Source organism: Cnephaeus nilssonii (assembly GCF_951640355.1).
Source record: "Cnephaeus nilssonii genome assembly, chromosome: 15".
Classification (NCBI taxonomy): domain Eukaryota; kingdom Metazoa; phylum Chordata; class Mammalia; order Chiroptera; family Vespertilionidae; genus Cnephaeus; species Cnephaeus nilssonii.
In genome coordinates, this window is record NC_137086.1 from 34858224 (window position 1) to 34885954 (window position 27731).

At 37.6% G+C, this 27731-nt stretch overlaps 1 protein-coding gene across 6 annotated transcripts in view; it reads right to left on the reverse strand.

Moving 5' to 3' along the window:
- Positions 1 to 27731, reverse strand: part of PUS10 (pseudouridine synthase 10) — a 59953-nt gene that overhangs the window by 26621 nt on the left and 5601 nt on the right. For all 6 annotated transcript variants that reach the window (XM_079791784.1, XM_079791783.1, XM_079791782.1 and 3 more), the window contains exons 4-7: positions 26729 to 26815; positions 6880 to 6914; positions 2293 to 2404; positions 107 to 168 (exon numbers count right to left, since the gene is read on the reverse strand). In XM_079791784.1, the coding sequence (XP_079647910.1) occupies positions 107 to 168; positions 2293 to 2404; positions 6880 to 6914; positions 26729 to 26815 (296 nt within the window). The remainder of the gene's footprint in view (positions 1 to 106; positions 169 to 2292; positions 2405 to 6879; positions 6915 to 26728; positions 26816 to 27731) is intronic.

The window sequence follows — 27731 nt, forward strand, 5'->3', positions numbered from 1 at the left end:
AAGTTCTGATGTACTCATTAGAAAGAGGAGCAATACTATTTTCATGAAAACCAAAACGCATTGACAATGCTATACAACTGGCATTGTTGTTTATGCGGCAACTTACAGGAAGTGGCAATCCTCCACCGTTTCTGGGTGAGCAAAGACCACGCTCACTTCAAACAAGCTCTAAAAATTATAAAAGACAGTTTAAAAATGAGCAAAAGGAAACCAACACCTAACAACTTATGAATGGAAATAGAAATGTGAACTCTCAAAGACGGGCTCAGAAAAAGAGTGACAAGGAAAACGGGAAATACTGCTATTTTCAAATCAGCTTGTACACAGAGCAGTTGTAGAGGAAATTGTCTTTTTTCTTTTTTTAACTCCTAAAGTTCAACCACTAGTGATCCTACCAAAAAAACAAATTTGAAAGAAATTTTAAAATCAGCGTGTCTGACTTTTGTACATGCATATACATTAAGTGTGAAGATGAATGAGAATTCAGGGAGTTGGAAAGAGAGAACTGAAAGAAATGAAGAATTGTTCCAGGCAATACGAGGATTAGAATTACTAGCAAAGCAAAAAGCACTTCATTTACATGCTTAAACACTCTGTATGAGGCTTTTTAAAGGTGTTCAAACTTCTTAATAAGTTTGAATTTTAAAAGAGAGATATTAATTTTTTGTCTTATTACAAAAAGCAATACATACAATTTGTAAAACGATCAAATACAGGGCAGGTTTTCGATCCCACTCCACTGAGGTAGGCAGAACCAGGAATAGTTTGGTGTGTTTCCTTCAAGCCATTCTTATGAATATAAACATAAATGTACAGTATATACTTCTTGGGATAGTAAACATACTTTTGGATAACTGCTTCATGCAATGAACATTATGCCATGGACATCTTTTCAACTCTAGGGACTGTTGGACAGTTTAGTTGTAGTAAGTTCTTCTAGTATTAAAAAAAAATGCTAAAATAAACATCCCTGTACACACAAGAAAGCACAATTTCATACTGTGTACATTGACCATGGGGAATATATAACATTCCACATTGAGAAAAAGATATGAATGTCATACCATGCAACAATCTTACCTTTTTTATTGAGTACTACATTACAGATTGCATAGGACTGTCAGCAAGCCGATTAGCTACTCTAGAATCTCAATAGTTGTTTTTTTCTCTCTCTATTCTAATCTACCAAATAAAAATAAGATTACAACACTTTTTTTTTTTTTTTACTCAAGAAAACTTCAGTCCTTCTGACTCTATTAGAACATTTTTACATCTTTTGTTTTCTATTTTCGGTTCTGAGTCAACATATAAGAAATCATTTGTGCTTCAAAAATAAAACTTGAGGTAAAAAATATTTTTCGTCAATGACTTCTTTAATTTCCAAAGTACTTTCATTACCTCATTTCCTCTTCATGCTGTCTGTGGGTTTTATTTTCTATTCTCTCAGTATTCAGTTTAAAGGACAGCCAGAGTTTATTCTTACTAACTGAGGGAAACAGAGCTATATAATTCAGAATAGTGAATTTTAAAAAAATATTTAGCTTTGAAAAATGGTTTTATGATTTTACTGGCATGGGGGTGTGTCTGATATTCAGGGAATTTCCTTCAAGCAAAATGACCAAGCAATGAGGCCATATTATTACAATTTAATTTAAGTGAGCTGGGAATATATCCTGTTTCCACATCTTGAAACTTGTTTAGCTCTTCCCAAAAATTCAGTCCATTCCAGAGACTGAGGCAAGGTCGGCTCTGGAATAGGGAGATGGTTAAGTGTTCGGTTTTCCAAGGCAGTCTCTGCATAAAATTCAACAGAGGGATTTGAAATAGCAACAAGGGAACAGGCTGAGCCCAGGATCACTGCAGTTGAGAGGATTCTGTCTGCATATTTGAAAACAAGATTAGCCACAGATAACAAAATTTAAATAGTCTAGACTGCACGCTATACTTGCTCAGTTATTTATGTATTGCTTTGTGTCAGTAAATCCATCTCTACAATTAAAATATAAATATATTAAAGGCTTAGATTCATTTCTAACCTCTTAAGGTCAATTAGGGTACACTGCACCTGTTACCCTCCTAAGTGTCTTGGATCACAAAGAAGTCTTTAGAAAAAAGAAAGAAAAACTTTAACCTCAATTTAAGACTGTTAGAAATGATCATTTTAAAGGCTTAAAAATCCTCCATTGGATTATTTGAAGAGAATATTCTCTTGGCTAACCAAAACTGCACCATATAATGAAGTAAAATTAGTGAAATCAGAGAACGAAATTAACCATGCTGATGACCCAGTACCTTTCCATCAGTGGGAACACCCAGTTCCTCTGAAAGCAGGGGGTGAGTTATCCACTTGTAGGCTTCTTTTAGCTGAACTATGTCATTTCTTCCCAGGGACAGACTCTGCTTTCTGAATAACATAAAAATTAAATCACTGACATGAAAAACTTCACTTTTTCTACTAAAGGCAAGAGTTTACGCAACTATTTAAAAAGTATTTATTAAGTGCCTCCTATGTCCTGGGCACTATTTTACACATTAGATTAAAAAAAAAAAAACAGAGAACAAAGCAGACAAAAAATTCATGAGCTCATGGGCCTTACATTCCAGTAAAATCAGGAAGCAGCTTTTGATTTTTAATGGCATAAAGACCGTGTAGAACGTTTCAGAGACAAAGGTGTGCTAAGGAGTTTTTCTGAGCTAGAATTGCCAGAAATCCAGAATTTATACATCAGAAGACAGACAGATGGGATAGAGAGGGTTGTTTATTGTTCAGAAACTACAAAACTGCCTATTACAATAATCTCATCCAGACTAAACTGTTTGCATCGATTCTCTTCCTGACAATAGGGCTTACTTTGGGAAATATATGTAAAAGCTGTACTTTTTTCTTTACTGCTGAAGAAGAAATACTAAATCCTAAAGTATCAATGTTCTGAAATACTCATCATCTTAATATCAGATAAATGTCTGCATAAAAATCTGACATTCCCCCAAAATCTACTCATGAGCAAATAAATAGGTTTGGGGAAGTCCCAATTATGGTTTCTAGTCTTTGGTTTGTAAACTAGAATTGTGAGAGAAAGGAACTGAGGTAAGAGGAAAGAAAAACATGGTATGATGTTATTAAAACTGCTCTACTCTGCTGAGAACACTGCAGTATCACTAATAAAGTAACAGGCCCACATCAGTCATATAATTACAACTTCAAATCAGTCTTATGGCTATTCACAGGGCTACTTTTAACAAAGGAGATATTAAGGGCCAACTTGTGACTCATTTTTTTAAATGTCTAATTTTCACTGATATACCCTGGCCAAGTAGCTCAGTTGGTGTCATTCTGATACACCAAGGTTGTGGGTTCGATCGCCAGTCAGGGCACATATCAGAATCAACAAACAAATTCATAAGTGGAACAACAAATTGATGTTTCTCTCTCTAAAAATCAATTTAAAATTTTTAATTGAAAAAAAATTAATTTTCGCTGATAGAAATGACTCCTTATAGTCAATGTTTATTATAATTTAATTCTTCAACACCAAAAAAAACACTACTAAGTGAAGGTAGAAAATAAGACCGTAACTTAGCTAATGGCTAAATTTAATCAATTGTTAAAAAACAAATACACATTCAAGAACTTATTCAAGCACTAAGTGTTTGAGCTTCACAAACTGTTTCTAATTTTCTAAATATAAAAAAATAATTAGGTATTTAAAAAAACTATCTTGATATTGTATCAATAGTTTAATGATATTTCCATTAAAAAAGTATCACAATTGAAAGGTTAATAATAAGTGAGAATGCATTTTAAAGGATAAAAAGTTGAAACAGAGAACATAAGAATGGAAAACTATTTAAAAATTGCTTATACTCTAAAGTACAATGGGTTGCAGCAAAAGTCAATCCTAAAAACATTACTCAATGTGTAGTTAAGAAAACTGGTATTTTAAATCCTTCATAGTCTTTGAAGTATATATAGAGCTTCTCAGTCCAGTTAAAAAACTTCAACTATATGCATGTTTTTCCTTCCAGATCAAAGAGCTAGGGGAAAGAGTTGGAAACCTTAACCTTATGCAAATATTTAAAATGCCAGATTTTCAATCCTGCAAGTTGAATGTGGCTAATGACTTTTCTAGTTTTCACAGAGGCCCCTAGCATATGCTTGATAGTCCTTTAGAGGAATTAGTGTAATACTAAATTCAGTCCCAATTTAGTACTTAGTAACCACATTTCCCTCCTCTATCAGGTAACTACTGATGAGGATGTCAATTGCAACCACTTTTGCTATAGATATAACATGACAACCAACTAGATCAAAGAGTCCAACACAATTAATTTTTTCTAAATTCCTTGAGTCAATTCTATAATGGCAATTCTCCCACAATCTTTTGAACATAAAAAGACTTAGGGACACTGAGAACAAAAATTAGTGCTTTCTATATTTTTGAACGGGATCTTTTGGAAGAACTCATCAACTTAGTTTAAAATCCTTCGATAAGAAGTAACAACAGCCTTCTTGAGTAGAGGCAAATAATCCCTTCCACCAATATTTACAGGGTAAAACAAGATTATTGTTAGAGTAATAAATTTGACAGTAAAATAGTAGTCAAGTTTTCAGGCAAATTTAAATTGGCTAGTTGAAACAAGCGAATATTCTAGAAAAATTAATTGTACTGGACAAAAAGGTGTTCCTAAAGTGTCAACTAAAATTTTTATTGGTACTTCATCTCATGATAAAATTGTGCACCATATAATGAACCTAAAACAGTAATATTATGGTGCAAAAAATTAAAATTTAAAAGCCATCAAGACTACATTATAAAATTTTCAAAAGCCTCCTAACATTTAAATCAAAAAAGGAGGGGGTAGTAGAGGAATATCATGTAAGGAAAAATATCCTGTAAGTAAATTACATCTAGAAAATTAATACCTTAGAAAATTAATTGTAAGGCTAAAAGCAAGACACCCATGAAAAACACACAAGGTGACAAAACAAGCCAGAGGAAAATCATTTGGGCAAAAATTGAAAAAGGATTCCCAGTCAAATTTATAGAAAATATTCCTTTATTAACTTTTGGTCGAGAATACAACTCCGAGACCATGTGGATTCCAGCAAGAGAGGAATCGACAGGACTACTCCAGCCATGAAGACAGAAGAGAAGCAGTCCAGAGACAGAAGACGCTGATGTGGCCTTCCCATACTAGCAGTTAGCAGCTGTGCATCACTGCAGATTGCCCAGGACCAAACCAGACAGAGTCGGACCTGCATTACCACCATTTGTCCACCATCCAGAACTGAAATGTCAGTGCTGACATGTACACATAAGGAACTGTTGGACATTGAAATTGGGTCTCAAAAGAACTGTTGGCCCAGAAAGAAACTCACTACACACTGATTCATTTGCCTGTCACCATAACCATTATTGCTTGTCTCATTTTCGGTTCTTATAAGTGTATTTCTAATAGCACATGATCTCACTCATCTAGGGGAAATGATGAACAACATAGACTGATGAACAAGAACAGACCCAGAAACAAGGAGGCATGGATCAGACTGTCGGGCCTCGGGGGGAGGGTAGGGAAAGGTGGGGGTAAAGGGGGAGATCAACCAAAGGACTTGTGTACAGGCATATGAGCCTAACCAGCTGTTAAGGACAACAGGGGGGTGGGGCATGTGTGGGGAGGGGTGTGGGATGGGAATGGGGGGACGAGGACAAATATGTGATACCTTAATCAATAAAGAAATTTTAAAAAATAAATAAAAAATAAAAAATAAATAAAATAAAGTGGGAAAGAGCTTAGCTGAAAAAAAAAAAAAGAAGTAACAACAGCAACTCACAAGCAATGTGGATGGAAACTAGAAAATTCAGAAAATAGCATGCTCCGACTACACTAAACACTTCCTCAAATACAGTATCAAATTTTGTTATGCCAGAATCACAAGCATTTGAGACTAATCTAACATAACCTAACCGAACTCCAAAACCTTTGGTAAATATGTGGTATCGCCCCCTGAAAAATGTAGATGTGAAATATTTTTTAAAAATCAATTATTTCTTAAATAAATTACTTAACCAAATTCAAGAGTTTAATACAGAAATCTATACTTCTCTCTGAATTTTTCTCTCCAGAGTACACAGAAAACCTCTAGCAGTCACATGGCCTTTTTTATGTTAGTCTAAAAATTTCAGTGTTAAAATCTGAAAAGCTCTGGAAAATGAAAGATTTTTTTTTCTTAGCTCAGTGAATTGAACATGTGAGACTGTTTAGAGACTTTGTTCATGAAACTTAGTGTGAATATTCATATGTTTCACTGTAGAAGTATTAATGTTTGATTATACAGTAGCAACCCAGACCCTAGAGGGGAATGTATGTTATATATGGTATTTAACACCATATTACATTTTCAAAAATCTAAAAATTTCTAAATTCCACAACACATTTTGCCTTGAAGGGTTTGCAATGAAGGACTGTGGACCTGTTTTCTATGTCTCATCTATGTATAAACTCACTATTGTTCTGCCTTAACTAGGATTTTACTTTGTATCTTTTATAGCATAGTTTCATAAATTAATTTCTAAAATCAGTATAAAATTTATTCTCTTAAAATAACTTGCCAAACTACATTATATAAGTGGCCAATGAATATAAAGTATGTATTTACATTCATGTTAAATCTACAAAAAAAACTGCTAATGTTATGCAAATAAACCAATTAAACAAGGTTGACACCTAAATTTATACAATGAAAATTTTCTTTGTGCCAATTTCTCTAGTAGCCAGTGAACTCACTCTAAAAAAAAAAGATAGTGGTAGTAAAAGTACTTTAAGAATTAGGTAGCTTAATTTAAATGGTGGTAAAAATTCCCTACCTAAATTACTTACCCCATTTCCTGTTTTACCAGCAACCATGCAGCATGCTGTAGGCAATGTAGTCACACCCAGAAAGAAAAGGGGAAAAAAATGTTTATTGAAATTCAGTTCCAATATCATTACAAAGTTCTTAACCAATTTTCTAATCAAACTCCCCTTTTGGGGAGAGAAGGGAGTGTTCAGAAATGTGGCAGTGACCTCAACCTCATATAAAATCAGAAATGAGATTAAAGAAGCCACTTTGCAACGCTGCTGGCTGTGGCCTAGGAATTCAACAGGGGTATCCCCCACCCTCGTACAGATTTCTATTTCTTATTAATGAGGTACAAGTGTTTTTTGACATGGGTAGCTTACATTTTTCCTTAAAATATCTTACTATTGCATAGAGAAAGTCCCAAAGTGACTGAGGACATACTATGTCCCTAAAACACAGAATTGAAGGCTCTGTTTTGTTTTTGTTTTCTAATAGGGCTAACACAGTTTTAATTATGCCTAATTAATGATATACACATGTATGTGTTGAGGAGTAAAAGGTACTCATGTCTGTAACTCACTCTGGAATACAACAAAAACGGATGTGGATGGTAGATAAATTGATGGCTAGATATACAAAAAAGCAAATATAGAAAAATCATAACAACTGTAGAATCTAGGTGGGTATATGGGTGTTCATTCTTTCCACTTTATTATGTGTTTGAACATTCTCATAATAAAATGTTAGGGAGAATGTTCTGGGAAGGATTAATAGAAAACTGAAAAAAAATGCTAAAATCACATTCACAATCATGGTCATTCTGAGGATTCAATGAAATTCATGCAAAATGCTTTACACGGTAAGTGTGTGACAGTAAGATTTCTCAGTTTGCCATCAGACTACCATAGCTTTCACCTTAAAAAAAGGTAATGGCACGTGCTGCCTCAGTACACAGCACTTTGTGAAGATGACAGAAGCACACGTAAGACGATAAAATGCCATATGTAGTTTCTATCACTGGCCAGTCATTATCACTCACATCCACCTCAAAACCTAGGGATATCTATAGATCTATTGATCTATCTACCCATCTACACACACACACACACACACACACACACTGGCTCATATGTAGAACCCTGTCCTTTTTACGATCATTTGGAATCACTACGTGCATTACTTCCTTTGGACATGAGCTAAACAGAATAAAATAATCACTAGGTAGGTAAGGATGAGAACTGTTCCCAATGCCTAACTGTCTCATCAGTGCCTTCTGATTTGATAGTTTCTTTGCCTTGTTAGCTCAACCTCATGCCATTTGTAGTACTACAGACCCCCTCCATCTCTCCTTCCATTTACTCAGGGCCTCTTTGAAAGTGTATGGCCATGGTATAGTATGCATATCACTAGCAGTCAGAGACCCTCAGATCCCAAACTGCTCTACTATAGATAGTTCTGAAATCTCCCTCATCAATGGAATCTCTTCGGTATCTGAGCTTTAGGGAACTATCTTACCTGCCCCCTCTTTAAGGGGGCTCAGACTCATTTTGTTCTTTTTCAGTAACCTTTTTCTCTCTTCTTTTGAGGCAAAAGCTGTTCTCAACAGTCACTTCCAGGTGATGCCATCAAGTCTGCAATGTTCCCTGTCATCCTCTGATTATAAAGTAGGGCAGAACTGGAGGTTGCCAAGGGAAACCAGATTACCATGTGTAACATGTAAAATTAAATCAAATCTCTTCAGTACCTGAGATCTGCTAAAGGGTTTTCCCTTCCTAATGCTCTAGGCTCCCTGCTCAAGCATGCCAGCAGGTCCCACAGAACTCATCACACAGCAACGGCTGGAAAGCTAAATCCCAAACAAGTTCCTGGTGCTCAATTATGCAATTTTTACCAAGTGTTAAAAATGCCCTGTACCTGCTTCTGCTGGGGAAAAGGAAGTACATTTCTCTCTTTTAGGTCACCAAGATAATTTTAAATTTATAAATCTTCGATTCCTTAGTCAATGGGAAAAATTCATTCTCTAGAGCAAGCAATTTAATTCTTCCTCCCCAAAAGAGTCAAATGGCATTAAAGTTATCAAGCTTAATCAAATTTGATACCGAAGGCAGTATATCACCTCCTAAAAATTCAAAACCCACACAATTTAATCCTGGACTCTGCTTTAACTTTATTTTAAAAAAACTGAGGCCTGGCCCTAACCAGTTTGGCTCAGTGGATAGAGTGTCGGCCTGCGGACTGAAGGGTCCCGGGTTCGATTCCAGTCAAGGGCATGTACCCTGGTTTCGGGTACATCCCCAGTAGGGGATGTGCAGGAGGCAGCTGGTTGATGTTTCTCTCTCATCGATGTTTCTGGCTCTCTATCCCTCTCCCTTCCTCTCTGTAAAAAAATCAATAAAATATATTTTTTTAAAAACTGAGGCCTGGTGCACGAATTCATGCACCAGTGGGGTCCCTTGGCCTGGCCGGCAATTGGAGCTGATCAGGGCTACAGGAGGTTGGCTGGGGGAAGGGGCTGTGGGAGGTTGGCTGGCCGGCCAGGGGAAGGACTGCGGGAGGTTGGCCACCTGGCCCTATCAGGGCCGATCGGGGCTGGCTGGCCATGGGAGGTTGGCTGTGGGAGCACACTGACCACCAGGGGGCAGCTCCTGCATTGAGCGTCTGCCCCCTGGTGGTCAGTGCACATCATAGTGACCAGTCACTTGGTCGCTTAGGCTTTTATATATATAGATTCCAAGCAAGTTCTAAATGGGGCAGTTGAACAGTATCCTTGCTAAAATGCTGTGTACTCTGGACACACACACACACCCCAGGGAAAGTCTATGCCTTTTGAACTTAGAGTTCTGAGGAAGCAGTTCATCCAGTACCTAACGAGGAGAGTGGGTAATGTAGGGTCAGGAATTGAGGCTGATTCAAGCAGAGGTGACAGGAAGGAAGGACAGAGAGAGAGAGGCATTAAAAATGGCATGTTGGGGAACTACAATTTAGTGAAGTTGGAGCGTAGAGTATGTATATGTGTGCATAAATGTGAGTAGGGGGGGGGGGTGTTCAACAACTAGAAATTAAACTAGAAAGGTTAGCAGATTTTCAGTACCCAGCAAGGGCATGAATCCAAAGACTGAAACTATAACATAAGAAATGTCACAATTATCTACCTACAAAATCTCATAGAGGCACAAAGAACCAGCATTGACCTGTAACTCATCAAGTCACATTATAACCACCATCTTCACACTGTCTTTCTTATGTGAAAAGAAAATATTTAAGAGAAAAATAAAATATTTCTTATACCAAAATGTTTCTTTATCATAGAAAAGATAGTGTAAAAAAGGCATATGTTCCAGAAAAAAATGACAGAATGCTGAAAAGGACAGTCCACTTTTCTCAGATATGTTGCCTGTCTGGCCTTATAGAACCTGAGTCTATAATTCCTGAGGGAAACAACCCCTAAAAGGTTGGCTCTGCCTCTAAATATTGTGTGATCAGCCGCAACCGGTTTGGCTCAATGGATAGAGCGTCGGTCTGCGGACTGAAAGGTCCCAGGTTCGATTCCGGTCAAGGGCATGTACATTGGCTGCAGGCACATCCCTGGTAGGGGGTGTGCAGGAGGCAGCTGGTCGATGATTCTCTCTCATCGATGTTTCTAGCTCTCTATCCCTCTCCCTTCCTCTCTGTAAAAAATCAATTAAAAAAATTAAATATTGTGTGATCACTTGCAAAGTGGCTTATCTCTCTATATGCTAGTTCCTCAACTATAACATGAAAGGGCTCTACACTTCATTATCTTGTGGGTACCACTTATGTGGTGAGATCTTTGCTGAGAATACAGAGATGAAAGACCAATCTCTGCCCATCGGGAACTCATGATGTAGGAGAGAATAAAGGGGAGTAAAATAATAATAAAATTTAATCATAATAATCTTGATAAAAATACAGAATGGTGGTGACTATGTCAGGGACATATTTCAAGGGACCATGTAAGGCACCCTCAGCTCCGTCTTGTAGGAGAAGTGACACCTAATCTGAGCTTTGAAGGATCAATTACTTAGAATTAACTGGGGAAAGAATGGGGAAGTATGTTCCAAATACAGAAACTCTATGATGCAAAAACCAGACAGCTTCAGGAAAGTTCTGGGAACTATGAGTCCCTAAAGAGCTAAGGACATGTGGCTGGGGAGTGCAAAGGTACAGAACAACTGTGCCTATGCTAAGGAGTTAGATTTTACACTTAAAGCAATTTGGTGCCATGGAGGATTTTAAGCAATGGAAAGCCATGATCATATTTGTCTTCAGGAATGCTCGCTCTGGTTGCAGTGTCAATTAGAGGAGGAAGATGGGAACTAAGGGAAATGAAGACATGTAGTAAACTAAAGCAGTAATTCAAGCAAGAAATAGCATATTATGGCCGTGCTGGTGGGGATGGAGAAGAGTAGGCAGCTTAAATATGAAGACACAAACCAAGAAAACTTGGTGATTAGCAGTGATGTAGGTGTTTCAAATAACCATTAATGCCCTTAAAACTCTAGTCTTTTGCCCACCCAGGGTGGCTCAGTGGTTGAGGGTCAACCCATGAACCAAGAGGTCACCAATTCCCAGTCAGGGCACATGCCCGGGTTGTGGGCTCAATCCCCAGTAGGGGGCGTGCAGGAGGCAGCTGATTGATGTTTCTATCTCTCTATGCCTTTCCCTTCCTTTCTCTCTAAAGTCAATAAAAACATATTTTTAAAACAACTCTAAAGTCTTTTGAATTTGACACATCTCTTGGATTCATTTATAATAACAAAGACAATACAAATATAGACTTGTACCAACAGGGAAATGACAATAGTTGTTTGGGCAGATAGAGGTAGTATTCCTGTTCCCTATTCTTCTTCCAACACATACCCATGCACACATATACACATTTATTTTTCTTGCATACAAATAGCCGGTTGGGAACTAGACTCAATACTGAGGTTCGTAACAATAGAGACTCTTCTTCCCTTTTCTCATCCAGCACAACTGCCTAAGATTTCCTTCTCCTCCTTCTCCCCTTCTTCTACCTCCTCTTTCTCCCCACTCTCCAATCTGCTACAACCTTGAACACCTGCCTCACAAAGGACCCACTCCTCTCCATGTGTCAGGTTTGATGTCAAGTGCAGTGGCAGAAAGAGGAAGGTAAGAAAGGAAGGGAGGCCCAGCCGGCGTGGCTCAGTGGTTGAGCATCGACCTATGAACCAGGATGCCACAGTTCTATTCTTGGTCAGGGCACATGCCCGGGTTGTGGGCTCGATCCCCAGTAAGGGGCATGCAGGAGGCAGCCAATCAATGATTCTCTCTCATCATTGATGGGTCTCTCTCTCTCCCTCTCCCTCTCCCTTCCTCTCTGAAATCAATAAAAATATTTAAAAAAGAAAGAAAGGAAGGAAGGAAGGAAGGAAGGAAGGAAGGAAGGAAGGAAGGAAGGAAGGAAGGAAGGAAGAATACACTCCTATTACTCTCCTGGACTCTACCACTAAGCTGAGGTAGACTCTTCCCCCACATCTCTCACCCCAGAGTCCTCACCTTCACCATCTCCTTGCCTGAATTCCACTCTTCTTTTCCCCGGAGTCTCTGATATCAGACCGTAATATAATGACCAACAGTCTGAGTCTGGGTGTTGCTTTTGATGAATAAAACCTATGTCAGCTATGTACAAAAACCTCTACAAATCTATTATTTTTTCCCACAGAGTTGAGAAAAAAAAAGAAAATGCAGTGAGACATAAGACCTTCTCACTCCAGCTTCTCCTACTACTGTTGGCAATAAAATCCTCTAGAGGTTGAATGTTTTATTTTTGACAGGTGAGAGGGGAGAAGCAAGGACAAATCAGCAAAGATAGGACAACTCTGCAGGTTCATATTAGGTTGTCCAGCTCCACTGACCCAGTTCCAGGAGAATTACTATTTCTAAGGTGTGCATTTTAAGGAGAAGAATTTCTGGTGTACTCTAGGTGCTGAGGTTTGCCTGGCTCTGAAGGATGTGATTGGATATAATCATGGGGAAATTGTATGGAGATGGGAAGGTGGGGTTGGAGTGGAGGTGGGGGAGAGGGGGAATCAGAAAAACAAAAACAGAACAGCTACAATGAACGAAAGGCTCTGTCTGAGATAGACATAAAGACAGATAGTGTCCCATGCTAAAGAGGGGATAACTTGGCAACTGAATTTCATGTAACTCTAGAGTTAATAAATATCAGTGAAGCAAAGACATCTCAACCAAGACTGCTAGCCACTAGGTGTGGCTGAGAGGGTACAAAAGTATTTCCTCCTAGAATTTGATCTTCAAGAACTAGCATCTGCAGTGAAATACCATAGCCGTAAACACAAGTTCACTTCAAAATTACTACCAAGAAAAACAGCTCTTAAAAGTAAATTTTAAGTTTTGAAATACCAAGGTGATAAACTAATTGCTCATTGCTGAGAATCTATTAATTGTTGAAAAAGGCCTGTTCAATAAATAACTCAAGAACTCCATAAAGAGAAATATTTAAAAATTATTCCAAGTTATCACAGAAAGCATTCTGTGTGTTGAACATGATTTACACTGAATATATTCTTAGGGATAATAATTTATTTATTTAATTTTAATAGAATTTATTGGGGTGACATTGATTAATTAAATTATAGATTTATTGAGTTTAAAAAAAATTAATTTTTAGCTATTACTTTTTTAATATACTAAAGGAATTTGTTATTATAAAATCATAAGACTTCTAGCTTCAAGATGGTGAAAAAAAGACATTTCTGCCCACCTCTCCTCTGGAAAATCATCTCAAAATAAGGTGGAGAATGAGAAACAGAAAATAGAAACTCTATCTAACAAGGAAATAATTCATCACCCCGACTCTCAGTTCACAAAGACAGATGCAGGAGTGGAAAGCAGCTGATCCCTAAGTGTCGGCAAAGGAAGGTACTTGCCCTCAAAACCCAGGACTGGAGGCAAAAGACAACAGAGGGTGAGACGTGGGCCAACCAAAGGGAGTGGTTGAAGGCTTGCCGAAGGAATGGACTGACCCCGGGTCACCTCCCTGATACCAAGCAAGAGCAGAAGATTTATACTCTGGGAAACTGAACTAGTGTCTACACTCAGGAGCCTCGGGCAAGAGGATGGCTGGAGTGAAGGCCTCCAAGGAAAATAGGATTCAGTGAGGGATTACAGTCTGAATAGAGACCTGCAACCGCCTTCCCTACTCTGCTCTGGTCTCAGGCAGCAAAGTCTATACCTCTCTAGTCAATTCTGCTTCAGATAAACTGGATGGTTTCTGAGGGAAAACTTTCAGATACTTACACATGGTCATTCCACATAAAATCTCAGATTACTACCTATTTTCCTCCATTTCTCATTTTAAAACTTAGTAAACTTAGAATAAAAACAAAACTTCCTTAAATAAAGAATATCAGAAATCATTCCCCATAAATACAATAGCTAACTTTAGAGGTGTTGTGAGAATAGATTGCTTTGTAAACTAAAAAAATGTCAGCACACACACACACACCCCATATATCATGATCTTGCTTTTAAAGAAAATTTTTTCTCCAAATTAATGAATTCTATTATAATTTGAGAAACAGGTTTTATGTCAAGCTACGTATATTTGAGTCTTTCTAAATATATCAAAGCCATGCACTGAAAACTTCTAACAAAATCTTTCCAAGTAAACAATAAACTCCTCTGATCTGTTAAGGTTTAGTGTGCCTGCCACCTCCTTTTCTTCCCAGGGACTTGCACAAGTGGTCAGAACCAGGATGGCAAGGAGGTCATAAAATATCCTACAGAAAACATGGGATTTCAAGACAGAAAGAACTGAGTTCACGTTCTCTTCCTGTTTAGCAACAAGTGATTCAGAACAATGAAGGAAGAATGCTGTTTCTTGTCTAATTAAAAGTTTAAATGAGATAGTCTACCAAAAAAAGGTTCACTGTTGTCTCTATAAGGCTGACTCCCTGTGTATAATTCAAAAGATATATTAAACTACTTCTTGAAGCACATTTTTTAAAAGGGGGCTTTCCTCGAGCCTTGTCCCTTCCAAACTTTCAGTTCTAGTTTTAGTCTTAAAGTTTAAGGAAGGTGATATTTTTAAAATGTTGTTGTGAATCTGAGTGTGGAACAGCACCTGCATTGGGCCAGTTTCTAGCTATGAATGCTGATTAACAGGTATGCCAGACATAAAGGCAACGGTCAAGGCGGATCAAACCCACACACCCAACAACAAAATGCAACGAGACACTGGGATAAGGAGAAACTTGGACCTTAGATCCTGCCCAGTTTAAATCCTGCCAATATCTTTATTAAGACACCTTCATATAGTATGAGGAAGGGAGGGAGGGAGGCAGAGAAAGAGAGGGCAGTGGGGGGAGGGGGTGAAAGAGCAGGGGGAGAAAGAGATAGAGACAGTGAGAGAGAAAGAAGAAAAAAGGAACCACAGATTCCTAAGAATAATTTGGTGAAGGCCTGTCTCAAGGCAAGATCTAATGACAAAGCTTCGGTGTCTGGGAAATTTCAAGTAAATTTCTAGAGAATGGCAGTGTGGTGAGTTATTCATATACAACCACTAATTTGTACAACAAAAATAGAAGCTAAAACAACTAAACAAATAAGAAAGGCCTAAGTTCACGCGATGTCAAAATGATTATTAAAGCCCTGGCCGGTTTTGCTTAATGGGTAGAGTGTCGGCCTTTGGACTGGGGGGGGGGTCCCAGTTCGATTCTGGCCAAGGGCACATGCCCGGGTTGCGGGCTTGATCCCCAATGTGGGGCATGCAGGAGGCAGCCGATCCATGATTCTCTTTCATCATTGATGTTTCTATCTCTCTTTCCCTCTCCCTTTCACTCTGAAATCAATAATATGTACACTGAGTAGCCAGATTATTATTATCTCTGAACCCATAATTATCTGGCCACTCAGTGTATATCCTATATAATAAAAGGCTAATATGCAAATTGTCCCCTCGACCAGGAGTTCGACCAGTAGGCAGGCCGGCCAACCGCCCATGTCCCCTCCTCCTGGCCAGGCTGGCCGGACCCCACCCATGCACGAATTCATGCACCGGGCCTCTAATATATATACACGCATATATATATATGTGTGTATATATATATATATATATATACACATATATATATATATATATATATATATATATATATATATATATGTATACACACACACACACACACACACACACACACACACATACACTGAGTGGCCAGATAATTATGGGTTCAGAGATCATAATAATCTGGCCACTCAGTGTGTGTGTGTGTGTGTGTGTGTGTGTGTGTGTAATGATTATTAAATGTCTCAAGAATCTAACGGGTAGTGAATTTTTTCTACCCTTCTCTTCCATCTACCACTCCTCACTACATAACCTTAAAATCTGCAAACACTGTAAACATCATAAGTCAGTGTTTCCTAAAGAACTGAGGACATGTGGCTGGGGAGGGCAAAGGAGAAAGCAGACCTTCTGGGTGTGAATCCTATTAAAAGCCAAAAAGGAATATAAACCCTACTGCAAATATTTTTTCACATATTTTCTCTTCATGTTCTTCTGTATAATTAAGTTGTAAAATAAAAACTAAATTGATAGGTATACATTAGAGTTGCTATAGCACAAAAAAATATTTCTAACCGCACATATAAAAAGAACAAGACTGTATACCTTGGTCTTGGTCATTTGTTTAATGTAGTAAATAAAAATAATGTAACTATCATAAAAATTAAAGTGAGACAAATGCAAAAATTATATCTTAAAAGTAAACAAATATATTTGGACTTCTGGGTAAGGAGAGGAGATCAAATGCAGGGATGAACTTTTACTAATCTTATAAACCAACAGTAAAGAGATTTGTTAAAAGTGCATAAACTCTTCCAGGATGGGGACAGTGAGAATGTAGGGAACAACAACATTGGGAAAGCAAATAGAAGAGTGGTAAAGGACTTAGTAGACCATCCCTCCCCGGCCCCCGGCCAAAATCGGAATCCCAAACTGGCAGCAGGACAAACTGATAGGCAATCAGCTAAAGTTTGAGTAATAAACAACATGAAGGAATTTGGAAATAGAGGTAGGAGGATCAAAAAAAGGAAGATTGACTGAAATCTGTTCGAAAAAGAGGTAGATCCTTAAACATCTTACCCACTCCAAACAGCCAGGTGAATGCCTCTCCCTAACTCCTGTAAAGACCATAAGGTCTTTTCCTGGAGATGGTAAAATGGGGGTCTTTTGACTGGGGGGATCATGAGTTACATTTACTTCACTGAGTAAACATAGACAATAAGATCATGGCATACACCCACTACTACTGCCCCCACCTCTAGATCTTGGCAGTTCTCTAGATGGGAAATTGCATCTTCTCTGAGGAATGTGGCCTACTCAAGAGGAAAGTCCTAAAGATAATGACAATGGAGACAGTAAAATTGCCTGTCAACCACCCCTCCTTATTCATGCACTCCAGTTTACAATTGCTTCTCGTCCTGTACGCTTAAATAAGACCGGCCAGCCAAGGGTCAGCAAACAACTGAAGAAGGCCTCTCACAAGGGAGAGGCCAAAATAAACTGAAAAAAGCAACTTTAAAAAACTAGAGACAAGAAAAAAAAACTCAATAGCAAAACTAGATAGTAATGATGGTTGCACAACATCATGACAATGCCACTGATTAGGACACTTTAAAATTGCTAACGTGGTAAATTTTATTTTATGTATATAAAAAAAGGAGACACATGTGGACCATCTTAATCTTATTTGCAAAATAAGATTTTTTGTAAGATTTTTATAAGTTGGATTACATCATGAATAAAAATGTTATCCCACAGAAGTGCCCTGAATACATGTCTATATTTAAAAAAAAATCTTTTGGAATAGCAATGTAGCATTCTGGTTACAATAGGGCATGAGTAAGCATGCTCATTTCCTTGAAAGGTAGAGGATTTCTGTGATGCCTTCAGAAATACAATCCAAATACAAACTAAAATTACTATCTCATGGTCCTAATATGAATTTATAGTGATAATACTAAATCAGTATCATATGGTCAATACACATCATAACACCTTAACTTCACAGAAAATTTAAATCCTAGGTGTGAACTGAATTCTAAACAGAAACATTTTATACTATGATTCTTAATATTAAAAGGGCTACCCATGTTGATACCTTTGCATCAATTTCATTATTTTATTTCCTTATGGATACTTCAAGACCACATTTAAATAAAAACTATTTTATTTTTCTTCATCTAAGTTAGTTCCCCTCACATTATATTGGACCTGATACTCAGAGTAGCATTTTAACAACCACTTCATAGATAAACTGAGATTCCACCAGAAAAAAGAATCAAGAGTTTCAATTATATCAATACTTCAAAGTATATGAATAGCTTTTAAATTAATATATAACAAAAATAGCATGGCTCTTTAATTTGCCATTTGTATGTATATATAGGGGTGGGCAAAAGTAGGTTTATAGTTATTCAGATGGAAAATATAATAATTAATAAAGGGGGGATAAATTGGGATGGAAAGAGACTTTGCTCTGGGTGATGGGTGCACGGTGCAGTGTGCAGGTGATGCTTTATTGAGTTGTACACTTGAAACTTGTATGGTTTTATGAACTAATGTCACCCCAATAAATTCAATTTAAAAACTTAAAAGAAAAAGAAAACAAAGATGTTCCATCACACACAAAAAATTTGTTACCAGGTATGGTGATGGATGTTAACAAGACATATTGTGGTGATCATTCTGCAGTATAGACATATATTGAATCATTATGTTGTACACCTAAAATCAATATAATGTTATAATCAACTGTATCTCAGTTATTTTTAAATAAGAAAATAATTAAACATATAAATATGTAATAAGACATCAAAAAAGGATCTGAAGAGTGAGGAAGATTTAGAGCGATTGTTTCACAGAAATACTTAAGCTCAATAAATATTTAAATAGATGAATGAATGTAACATTTATATCTAATTAAGTAAATATAATAAACAGTAAAACTCTAAAAAAAAAAAAAAAGGTAGGTGTTTCATACAACCAAAGTAACATTTAAGAGACACAATATGCATTTAAAATCAATAGTGAGCAAACGCCCACATACTACCCCAGAGGAGGCACCAATAAACCAAATTAATAGTACCATATCGCCCTCTACTGGACTCCACTAGTAAAGATAAACCTAAAAGATTAACAGGACTTGAAAACATTTACTTTTTAAAGGACTTAATGGAATGCTCTTTTCCTAGAAATGCAAGTTTAGCCTAATATTAGATAAGTCTTAGTCATTCAACCTATGGTAATTTCAGTGTGGCACTAACTTAATGTGGTGTAGAAGTTCAGAGGAATCCGTCATGAATATAAGGTAATATAAAAATAACTACTAAAATAAATATTTTTCTTAAAACTATATATGCTCTTGGAGTTGAAAAGGCTGAATAAAGTTTCTGGTCTAACTAACTATATGGTGCATGTCTTCCTTCTATATATCTGCCAATAGTTGCCCAGCTTTGGCTTAAACATTCTGGTGATAGAAAACTCACCATCCCTGAGAAGTCTCCCCTGATCTGGATAATTCCTTACAGCTGAAAATTATTTCCCTCCAGATCTTATCTCTGCAGCAGAAAAGCCCTAAAATATTTAAATAGAGCAAATTAATCCCACTAAATCATCTATTCTCTCAATTAAATAACCCAAGTTTCTTTCAGTGGCTCCTTTGTCCAGGTTTCAGATGTGTCCACTATTCTTCTTTATATATATACTAGAGGCCCAGTGCATGAATTCGTGCACGGGTGGGGCCCCTTGGCCTGGCCAGCGATCGGGGCTGATCAGGGCCAGCTGGGGGGGGGGGGGGGGGGGAGGCCATGTGGGGTTGGCTGGCCGACTCCCCGCTTCAGGGCTGATGAAGGAGGGCTGACTAGGGGGAGGGGCCGCGGGAGGTTGGCTGGCCACAGGAGGTTGGCTGTGGGAGTGCACTGACCACCAGGGGGCAGCTCCTGCATTGAGCATCTGCCCTCTGGTGATCAGTGCGCATCATAGCAATCAGTCGTTTGGTCATTGGGTCATAACAGTCGCTTGGGCTTTTATAGATAGATAGATAGATAGATAGATAGATAGATAGATAGATAGATAGATTTTTTTAAAAATTGATTTAGGAGAGGAAGAGAGAGGGAGAGACAGACAGAAACATCAATGAGAGAATCATTGATTGGTTGCCTCCTGTACACCCCACACTGGGGATGGAGCCCGAAACCCAGGCATGTGCTCTGACTGGGAATTGAACCATGACCTCCTGGTTCATAGGTCGATGCTCAACCACTGAGCCCCACCAGCCGGGCATCTCCACTATTCTGAATGCACTCCTCTGAATGTGTATTCATTTTTTTTATTGCTGTTAGAACAAATTACTGTAAACTCAGTAGGTTAAAACAACACAAATTTATTATCTTACCAATGTTTAGGTCAGAAGTCCATCTGGGCTAAAACCAAACTGTCAGCCGGGCTATGTTCCTTTCTGGAGGTTCTAGGCTAGAACCCATTTCCTTGTCATTTTTAGCTTCTAGAGGCCACCCACATCCCTTGGCTCGTACCTCCCTTCCACTCTCTCCAAAGTGAGCAACACTGCATCTCTCTGACCATTCTTCTACAATTACATCTTCCTCTGACCCTAACCCCAGCCAGAAAGGGTACCTGTAAGGACTCATGTCATTAAGTTGAGCTCACCCTGATAATTCAGGATAATCTCTCCATCTCAGGGTCCTTAATCTTAATTACACCCACAAAGTCCCTTTTTATTTGTCACATACGGTAACATTCACGAATTTGGGGGATTTGGGCTACCACAAAATGCCTTTCCATTTGTCCTTCCTCCTCCTAAAGTAGCGTGTTCCCTCTGAATATGGCACTCCAGGAGTGACCAGCACTGAGTAACACAGGACTGCCACCTTCATCTTTCCAGATCCTATACTTCTAACAGCTGGACTAAATGATCCAGAGGTTATCTACATCACGCCTCTCATTCTTATCAGGCCATGAACTAAAACCCCTAAGCCTTAAAAACACAGTTTTTAAGCCACTCCTGCCTATCCTTTACTAATCCCACGTATAAGAATTTATGTGTCTTTCTATTGAATTTCATTTTGTTAGATTTTTTTTCCTATTCTTGAGATCTTTTTTGGATCTCAATTCTAACATTCAACCTATTTGCCATACGCTCAGTTCTTGTCATGCACACGTGTAGTGAGTGCTCCCATTATGTCAGCAATGATAGAAACCATGAACCAGGACAAGGTATGAAGAGAGTTCCGCAGCACGGCAGAAATCTGTCTGAAGTTCCATGGTTCTTACATTTCAATGTGTACATGAACTGCTGAGAGGCTTCTATGCCCCATCTCTAGAGATTCCGATTTAGGAGGTCTGAGACAAGGCCCAGCAATCACAACCTTCCCCCAGCAGGTTTCAGGTGGTTGATCTGCAGAGTACATTGGGAGAAACACTGTCCAGGTCCATACCGATCATTAATCAGTTCCTCTTGGGTATGGCCAGTCAGGCACAATCCACCCAACCATCTGTCACATCCTGCTCCTGTTCCTGCCACTTTCAGGTAGTTATCATGAGAAGGAAACCTAGTCAGTGACTAGCTGAATTCCAATCACACCGGTGCTACTATATTTCCCTGCTCTACCAGTCCTGCTACCTGTAAAAGGCAGAAATGTTGCAGACGTGATTTGTTCTTAGCAAACCTGTTTGATGTGTTGACATCAAGTTTGCCTTATTTCTCAGTGCCCATCATTTATTCTTTAGTTCCTGATCTAGAACCTTTACAGGGTTTTAGGGTCAAGCTCACCAGCTAGTACTTAACAGAACCAACTTTATTCACCTTTGGAAAATTGAAACTGCTCTTATCTGCCTCCAGTCATTTGGAAAATCGGTTATCTTTGATAAGCTCGAAAAGATCATGGACAGCCGTTAAGTTCTTTCTGAATCTCTCTTGGAATGTAATTCATCCAGGCTCAAATACCTGAACCCATTTAGAGAAGCTTTGCCATGTGGAGTTTTCATTCTTCCCTACCAATGATCACGCTACCCTTTTCAGATGAAGATTTTTCTTGACAGAAAGGACAGAAGCAAAATAGGATTTTCAGAGTTCTGCCTTCTCTATGTCATCCATCAGCAGCATACCTTCAGTTCCTAATAGCAAATCAATCCCCTTTTCATCTCTTTCTTGCTCTAAACATAATTTTGAGTACCCCAAGTCTTCCTTAGCAATTCTTGGAAGTCTCTACTTAGGAAGATTTTATATCTTTTGTTGCTATTCTTAGAAATCTAAAACTCTTCTTACATTTGCATTAATTTGACTTCACCTTTCCTCTCTCTTTTTGAAACTGATCTTGAATTGGCAAAAAAATTAGCTGTTGGAGTTGAATAATACATACATAGGGGTTATTAGGCTAATCTTACTACTTTTGAAATTTTCCAAAATAAAAAGTCAAATAAAAATACCTAAATATATAAATACAAATTAAATACAAATGTTTATGTAAACATTTGAGGGAAGGGGGGGGGGGGAGGGAGAGAAAGAAAGAAAAAGGGAGGGAGGGAGGTATTCCCCATTTCTTTTTTACTGGAATATGTTTTTATCCCTAACCTTCCTTTTATTGGTTGGGATCATTTGGTTTTAAAGTCTCAATTGCACCTCCCAATCCTTTTCATTTATCTTCCAGGCAAGATTCCCATGCCATTTTTCAACTGCTTGAAATCCATCTAGCAAAAGTCTAGGATATACTCTAATTATGTTTGTTTCTCTCTTCCTATCAGGAACACAAATCTTAAAAGGTTGTCCATTTTCATTTAGGACTACATTAGTTTCACCATTATTCTTTAGGAAAGTGGTTCTCAAAGTGTGGTCCTTGTACCAGCAACAGCAACATCATCCATGAACTTTTTAGGAACACAGAGTCATGGGTCCCAGGACCTATTGTATCAGAATACCTGGAGATGGGACCTGGAAATCTCTCCAGCTGAGTCCTATCACATTCAAGTTTGAGAACCACTACTTTAGGAGAAGTAACTGTTCCCATTCAAAAGCTGTCCGACACTGTGCTTTTAGCAAACGTGATTTCCATCAAGTGCCTAAATACTGGGAGTCCCTCATGCTACTGTATACATTAACCTGTGTGACTATTTATGTATGCAAGTCATCACCTCTTCCTTAGGCCAGGGGCATACAGCACACTTCCGCTTCTCTATCTATCCCATTTCTCTCTTGCTTTAAATTCTCCTCTGAATAGCGTTTAGCATCCTTCCACTCAAAGGATCTCAATGCAGATATAATTTCTTGTCATAGCACACTATTATATCTCTCCCTTTAAGATATCTGAATTGTTACATTCAAATGGTAAGCCAAAATCCAGGAAATCACCAAAACAGTCATGAGATATTTATTATTCTCCCTTATAATCTCAACTTTATATTGTCATTCACATTTTGTATAAAGGTATGATGAAGGTATTGAAGCTCCTAAGTATTACATCAAGCTAGTTTCCATATTTGTCTTTTGTGAATCTCTGGATACTGCCTCCATTTATTTCTGCTTACCATGGCTTACTGTATGTCTAACATAGTTTCGTCAATTAATCTGCTTGTTTTTCTCCTCTTCAGTAGTATTTAGTCTAAAACTGTCCTAACCAGACCAGCTGGTTCCTAGGAACATACCCACAGGAGAAGTACTCCATCCCTCCTTCCATTCTCCTAAACTCAATGAAAGATGATGACAATTAAACTAACTGCAAGCTTTCTTCCTAGGCTCTTAAATCAGTGCTTCTATGATGATAAGTAAAAACTATAGCTATAGCCAGAAAGGGATTGGGAGGGCCAGGAATATAGAGATTAACACAAATTTAATAGCTTGATTTTTTAAAAATCCTTTACTTGAGGTCATCCCTTCCCTTGGTTCTTTTGTAAGCAGGAATATAACAAATATTACCTTGTTGATAGAATATTTGCTTTCAAATCAATATATTTTCTTCTTTAGAAGTGGGAAAAATTGACTTAGTTGTATATTCCACTCTGAATTATGAAATAACTAGCACCAATCAATTCCATGTATATTAATATGTTTATTCTACACAGAGACAAATAAGTTCAAAGTTTTACAAGATCTAAATTGAAAAACCACACTGTAGAAGAAATGTGTCACTGAAGAAGTTACAGAATTTATATTCAAAATGCAAGAATAGTCTGAAGATGTGTAATTTTTAAAATTGGAATGTGTAACAAATAAGTTGGTATGAAAAAGCAATTTATATCCAGTCTGGCCCATATCATACCTCAACACCAAAGAAGTAATAAAAGACAGCAATAAAAGAAACTAACAAAACATAATGATAAAAGAAAATCACAAAGTGAAACATAAGCACAATTTGCTGAAAAAATCTTGGTTGTGAAAATAGTAAGATGCATATAAAATTGCATACTTTTGAATAATTATTATTCTTAAGAAATGAATGGGGAAAAATATACTACTCATTAACAAAAAAGAAAACAATGAGTCACAACACACTAATCTGTGGAAAGTAATAATTCCCCAATAACAGGAATAGTCACATATTTCTACTAAATAGTTTAGTGGTTAAAAATCAGTTACTAAAAGTAAATAGAGTGTAAGCAGAATAATTCTATTTTTTTAATGGCATCTTCTATTTCTGACATGGAATATAAATACTTCATAAGTAGTCAATAAATATTAAATCAAAATTGTTAAAATCGCCTGGCTGGGCGTGGCTCAATGGTTGAGTATCAGCCTATGAACCAGGAGAACATGGTTCGATTCCAGTCAGGGCACATGCCCAAGTTGCGGGCTCCAACCCCAGTAGGGGCGTGCAGGAGGCAGCCAATAATGATTCTCTCTCATCACTGATGTTTCTCTCTCTCTTTCCCTCTCCTTTCCTTTCTGAAGTCAATGAAAATATTTTTTAAAGAAAATATATTTACAGTATTTATTGAAAAAAACCTGTGCAGCCCTGGCCACAGTGGCTCAGCAGTTAAGAGTATCGGCCTGTGCACCAAAGGGTCTTGGGTTCAATTCCCGGTCAAGGGCACATACCTGGGTTGAGGATTCACCCTCCGCCTTCCTCAAGGTGTGTGTGGGAGGCAACCAATAAATGCGTCTTTCTCACATCATTGTTTCTATCTCCCCTGCTCCCTTCCTCCCTCCCTCTCTCTCTAGAAAACAAACAACAAAAACCTTTGTATAAGTGGACCCGCACAGTTCAAACCTTTGTTGTTCAAGGGTCAACTGTACTTCTTATTCCTATTATTGTTACTCAAACACTTCAACTTTTTGTGAGTCACATAGCTTTTGGAAGTCTGTTTCTCTCTACCAAAACTGAACCCTGAAAATGACCTATCTGTGAGAAATGCTTTGATGATTGACTAGAAAATGACTTTAAGTGTTTATAAACCTCAGTATATCATCATCATCCCCTTTATCCTTCCATTTGCTCAGTTTTCTTGTCATCAACAGAGGCACTACTTAAAAGCATCTACTCTTTTTCACATCTCAGCTCCTACCTATCATTTTACAAGTTTTAAATCAATTTTCAGCCTTTTAGGGGCTAATACACATGCTCACCCAAAGAAAGTGACAGTATAAGATGTAATGTTCTGGGGATGCTTTGGGATTCTTAACAAAATGTCACCTTATACATATAAATAAATGGATATGTTTAGAACTCATTGTTGTAATGAGATTACAGAGGCCATTCTCCCTATACTTCATATAACAGTATTAACAAAAAGTTTTATGTTTTCATGTCAGTTTTGACACACAAGAATATTACAATTACTACTATTATTATGTGAGTTTTTTGCTAACAAAGGAAAAATGTTAAATGAAATAAGGTTATTTCCCTTTTTACCATTGACTATAAGAGGTGCTACCATTTTATATCAGAAAATAATAAAGTTCATCATAATTGAAATAACCCTATTCTAGGACCATTATAAAATGCATACTTCTCACACACATACACACACACAAGTCTCTGGATTCCTGATCAATTATCTTTCCCTGATCACAGAGCTAATCCTCAATGAATGTCCTCTACTGAATAAGGACCTTTTATTTTTATTTATTTTTTTAAAATATATTTTTATTGATTTCAGAGAGGGAGAGTGAGAGAGAGATAGAAACATCAATGATGAGAGAGAACCACTAATTGACTGCCTCCTGCATGCCCCCTACTGGGAATCGAGCCCACAACCCAGGCATGTGCCCTTGACTGGAATCAAACCTGGACCCTTCAGTCTGCATGCTGACGCTCTATCCACTGAGCCAGACCAGCAAGGGCTGAATGAGGACCTTTTAAAAAGATAGCAGTCCTGCCTGGCCAGTGTGGCTAAGTTGGTTGAGTGTGATCCTATGCACCAGGTCCCCAGGTTCGATTCCTAGACAGGGCATATGCCCATTTTGCTCGATCCCTAGTAGGGGGCGTGCAGGAGGCAGTCAATGGAATGTTTCTATCTCTCCCTCTCCCTTTCTCTCTCTGAAATCAATAAAAACATATTTTTATGTTCTCCCATGCAGTGGGCTTTCTTGTTGTTTTGTTGATGGTTTCTTTTGCTGTAAATTAAATAAAAACAAAAACAAAAAAATGGCAGTCCTGTGACAAATACACTAATCTGAACCAATAATTCTTTTTTTCATCCATTCACTCAATATTATTAATCAGCTATAATGTAATGCTTTCAACCATTCAATACGTACACAAAATGTAAAAAATGTAATACGGTAAGGAATATTTCTACATTCGTATTTTTTGAGAAACTCCCAGCATGCATTTCACATGCAGTTTCGTGTATATAAATGACCTTACCTCTCTTACAGATAGCTGTGGTGGGAAGGAGACTGAAAACACTAAGTTAGTGAATTCAAATCCAGAGGCCTCTACCTTTTGACACACCTGAAAAAGTATTACATAAAAATTATTTTTTTATTACATGAAAGAGTATTATATAAATTCCCAGGAATTGTTAAAAATTGTATACTAATCTTCATCACATAGATTTTTGGTCCAGGAAATGACACTGCAAAACTTCCAAACTTTCACCTTTGAGTAGGGAATTCTCATAAACATCATGAAATCAAATATTTGCTAACTATGACCCTGAAGACTGACATCATCAAAACAGCAAGGACTCACCTGCAGAACAATCTGCTGAATGTCAAAATAGTTTTCTATTAGGTTACCTCATCATTTAAAAAAGATTTTAAAGTAAAGCCACATACGGCACTCTTGACAGCTGGAAACAAAAGCCAGTCCTACATTCAAACATGTACCTCCCACAAGGCTGTAACACTTGTCTTTTCTAGACACTAATAGGTATGACTAAGAAAGAACTTTTCTCTAGCTTCTTATGTTAAAATAGCAAAGGGAAAACTGCTATTTATTTTTTTCAATTGAATAGCACTCATGACTGACATACATAAAGGGATATATATTTCATTTTCAGATATCATGTTGATAAAAAGGTAATTTGAGATAAAAAGGTTTTCATTATTTGAAATAAATTAAGGAAATGTCTTAATAATCCGTTGGTGTGAAACATGTTGAAATGAATGGCATTGTTCCTGTAGATACAAGAATTCTAGGTCTGTTCTGACAAGGTGGCTCAGTTGATTGGAGTGTCATCCCGTACACCAAAAGGCTGAGGGTTCGATTCCCAGTCAGGGTACATATGGGAGGCAACTAATCAATAATTCTCTCTCACATTGATGTCTCTCTCTCTCTCTCTCTCTCTCTCTCTCTCTCTCTCTCTTTCTCTTTCCCTTCCTATCTCTCTTAAATCAATAAACGTATCTTCGAGTGAGGATTGAAA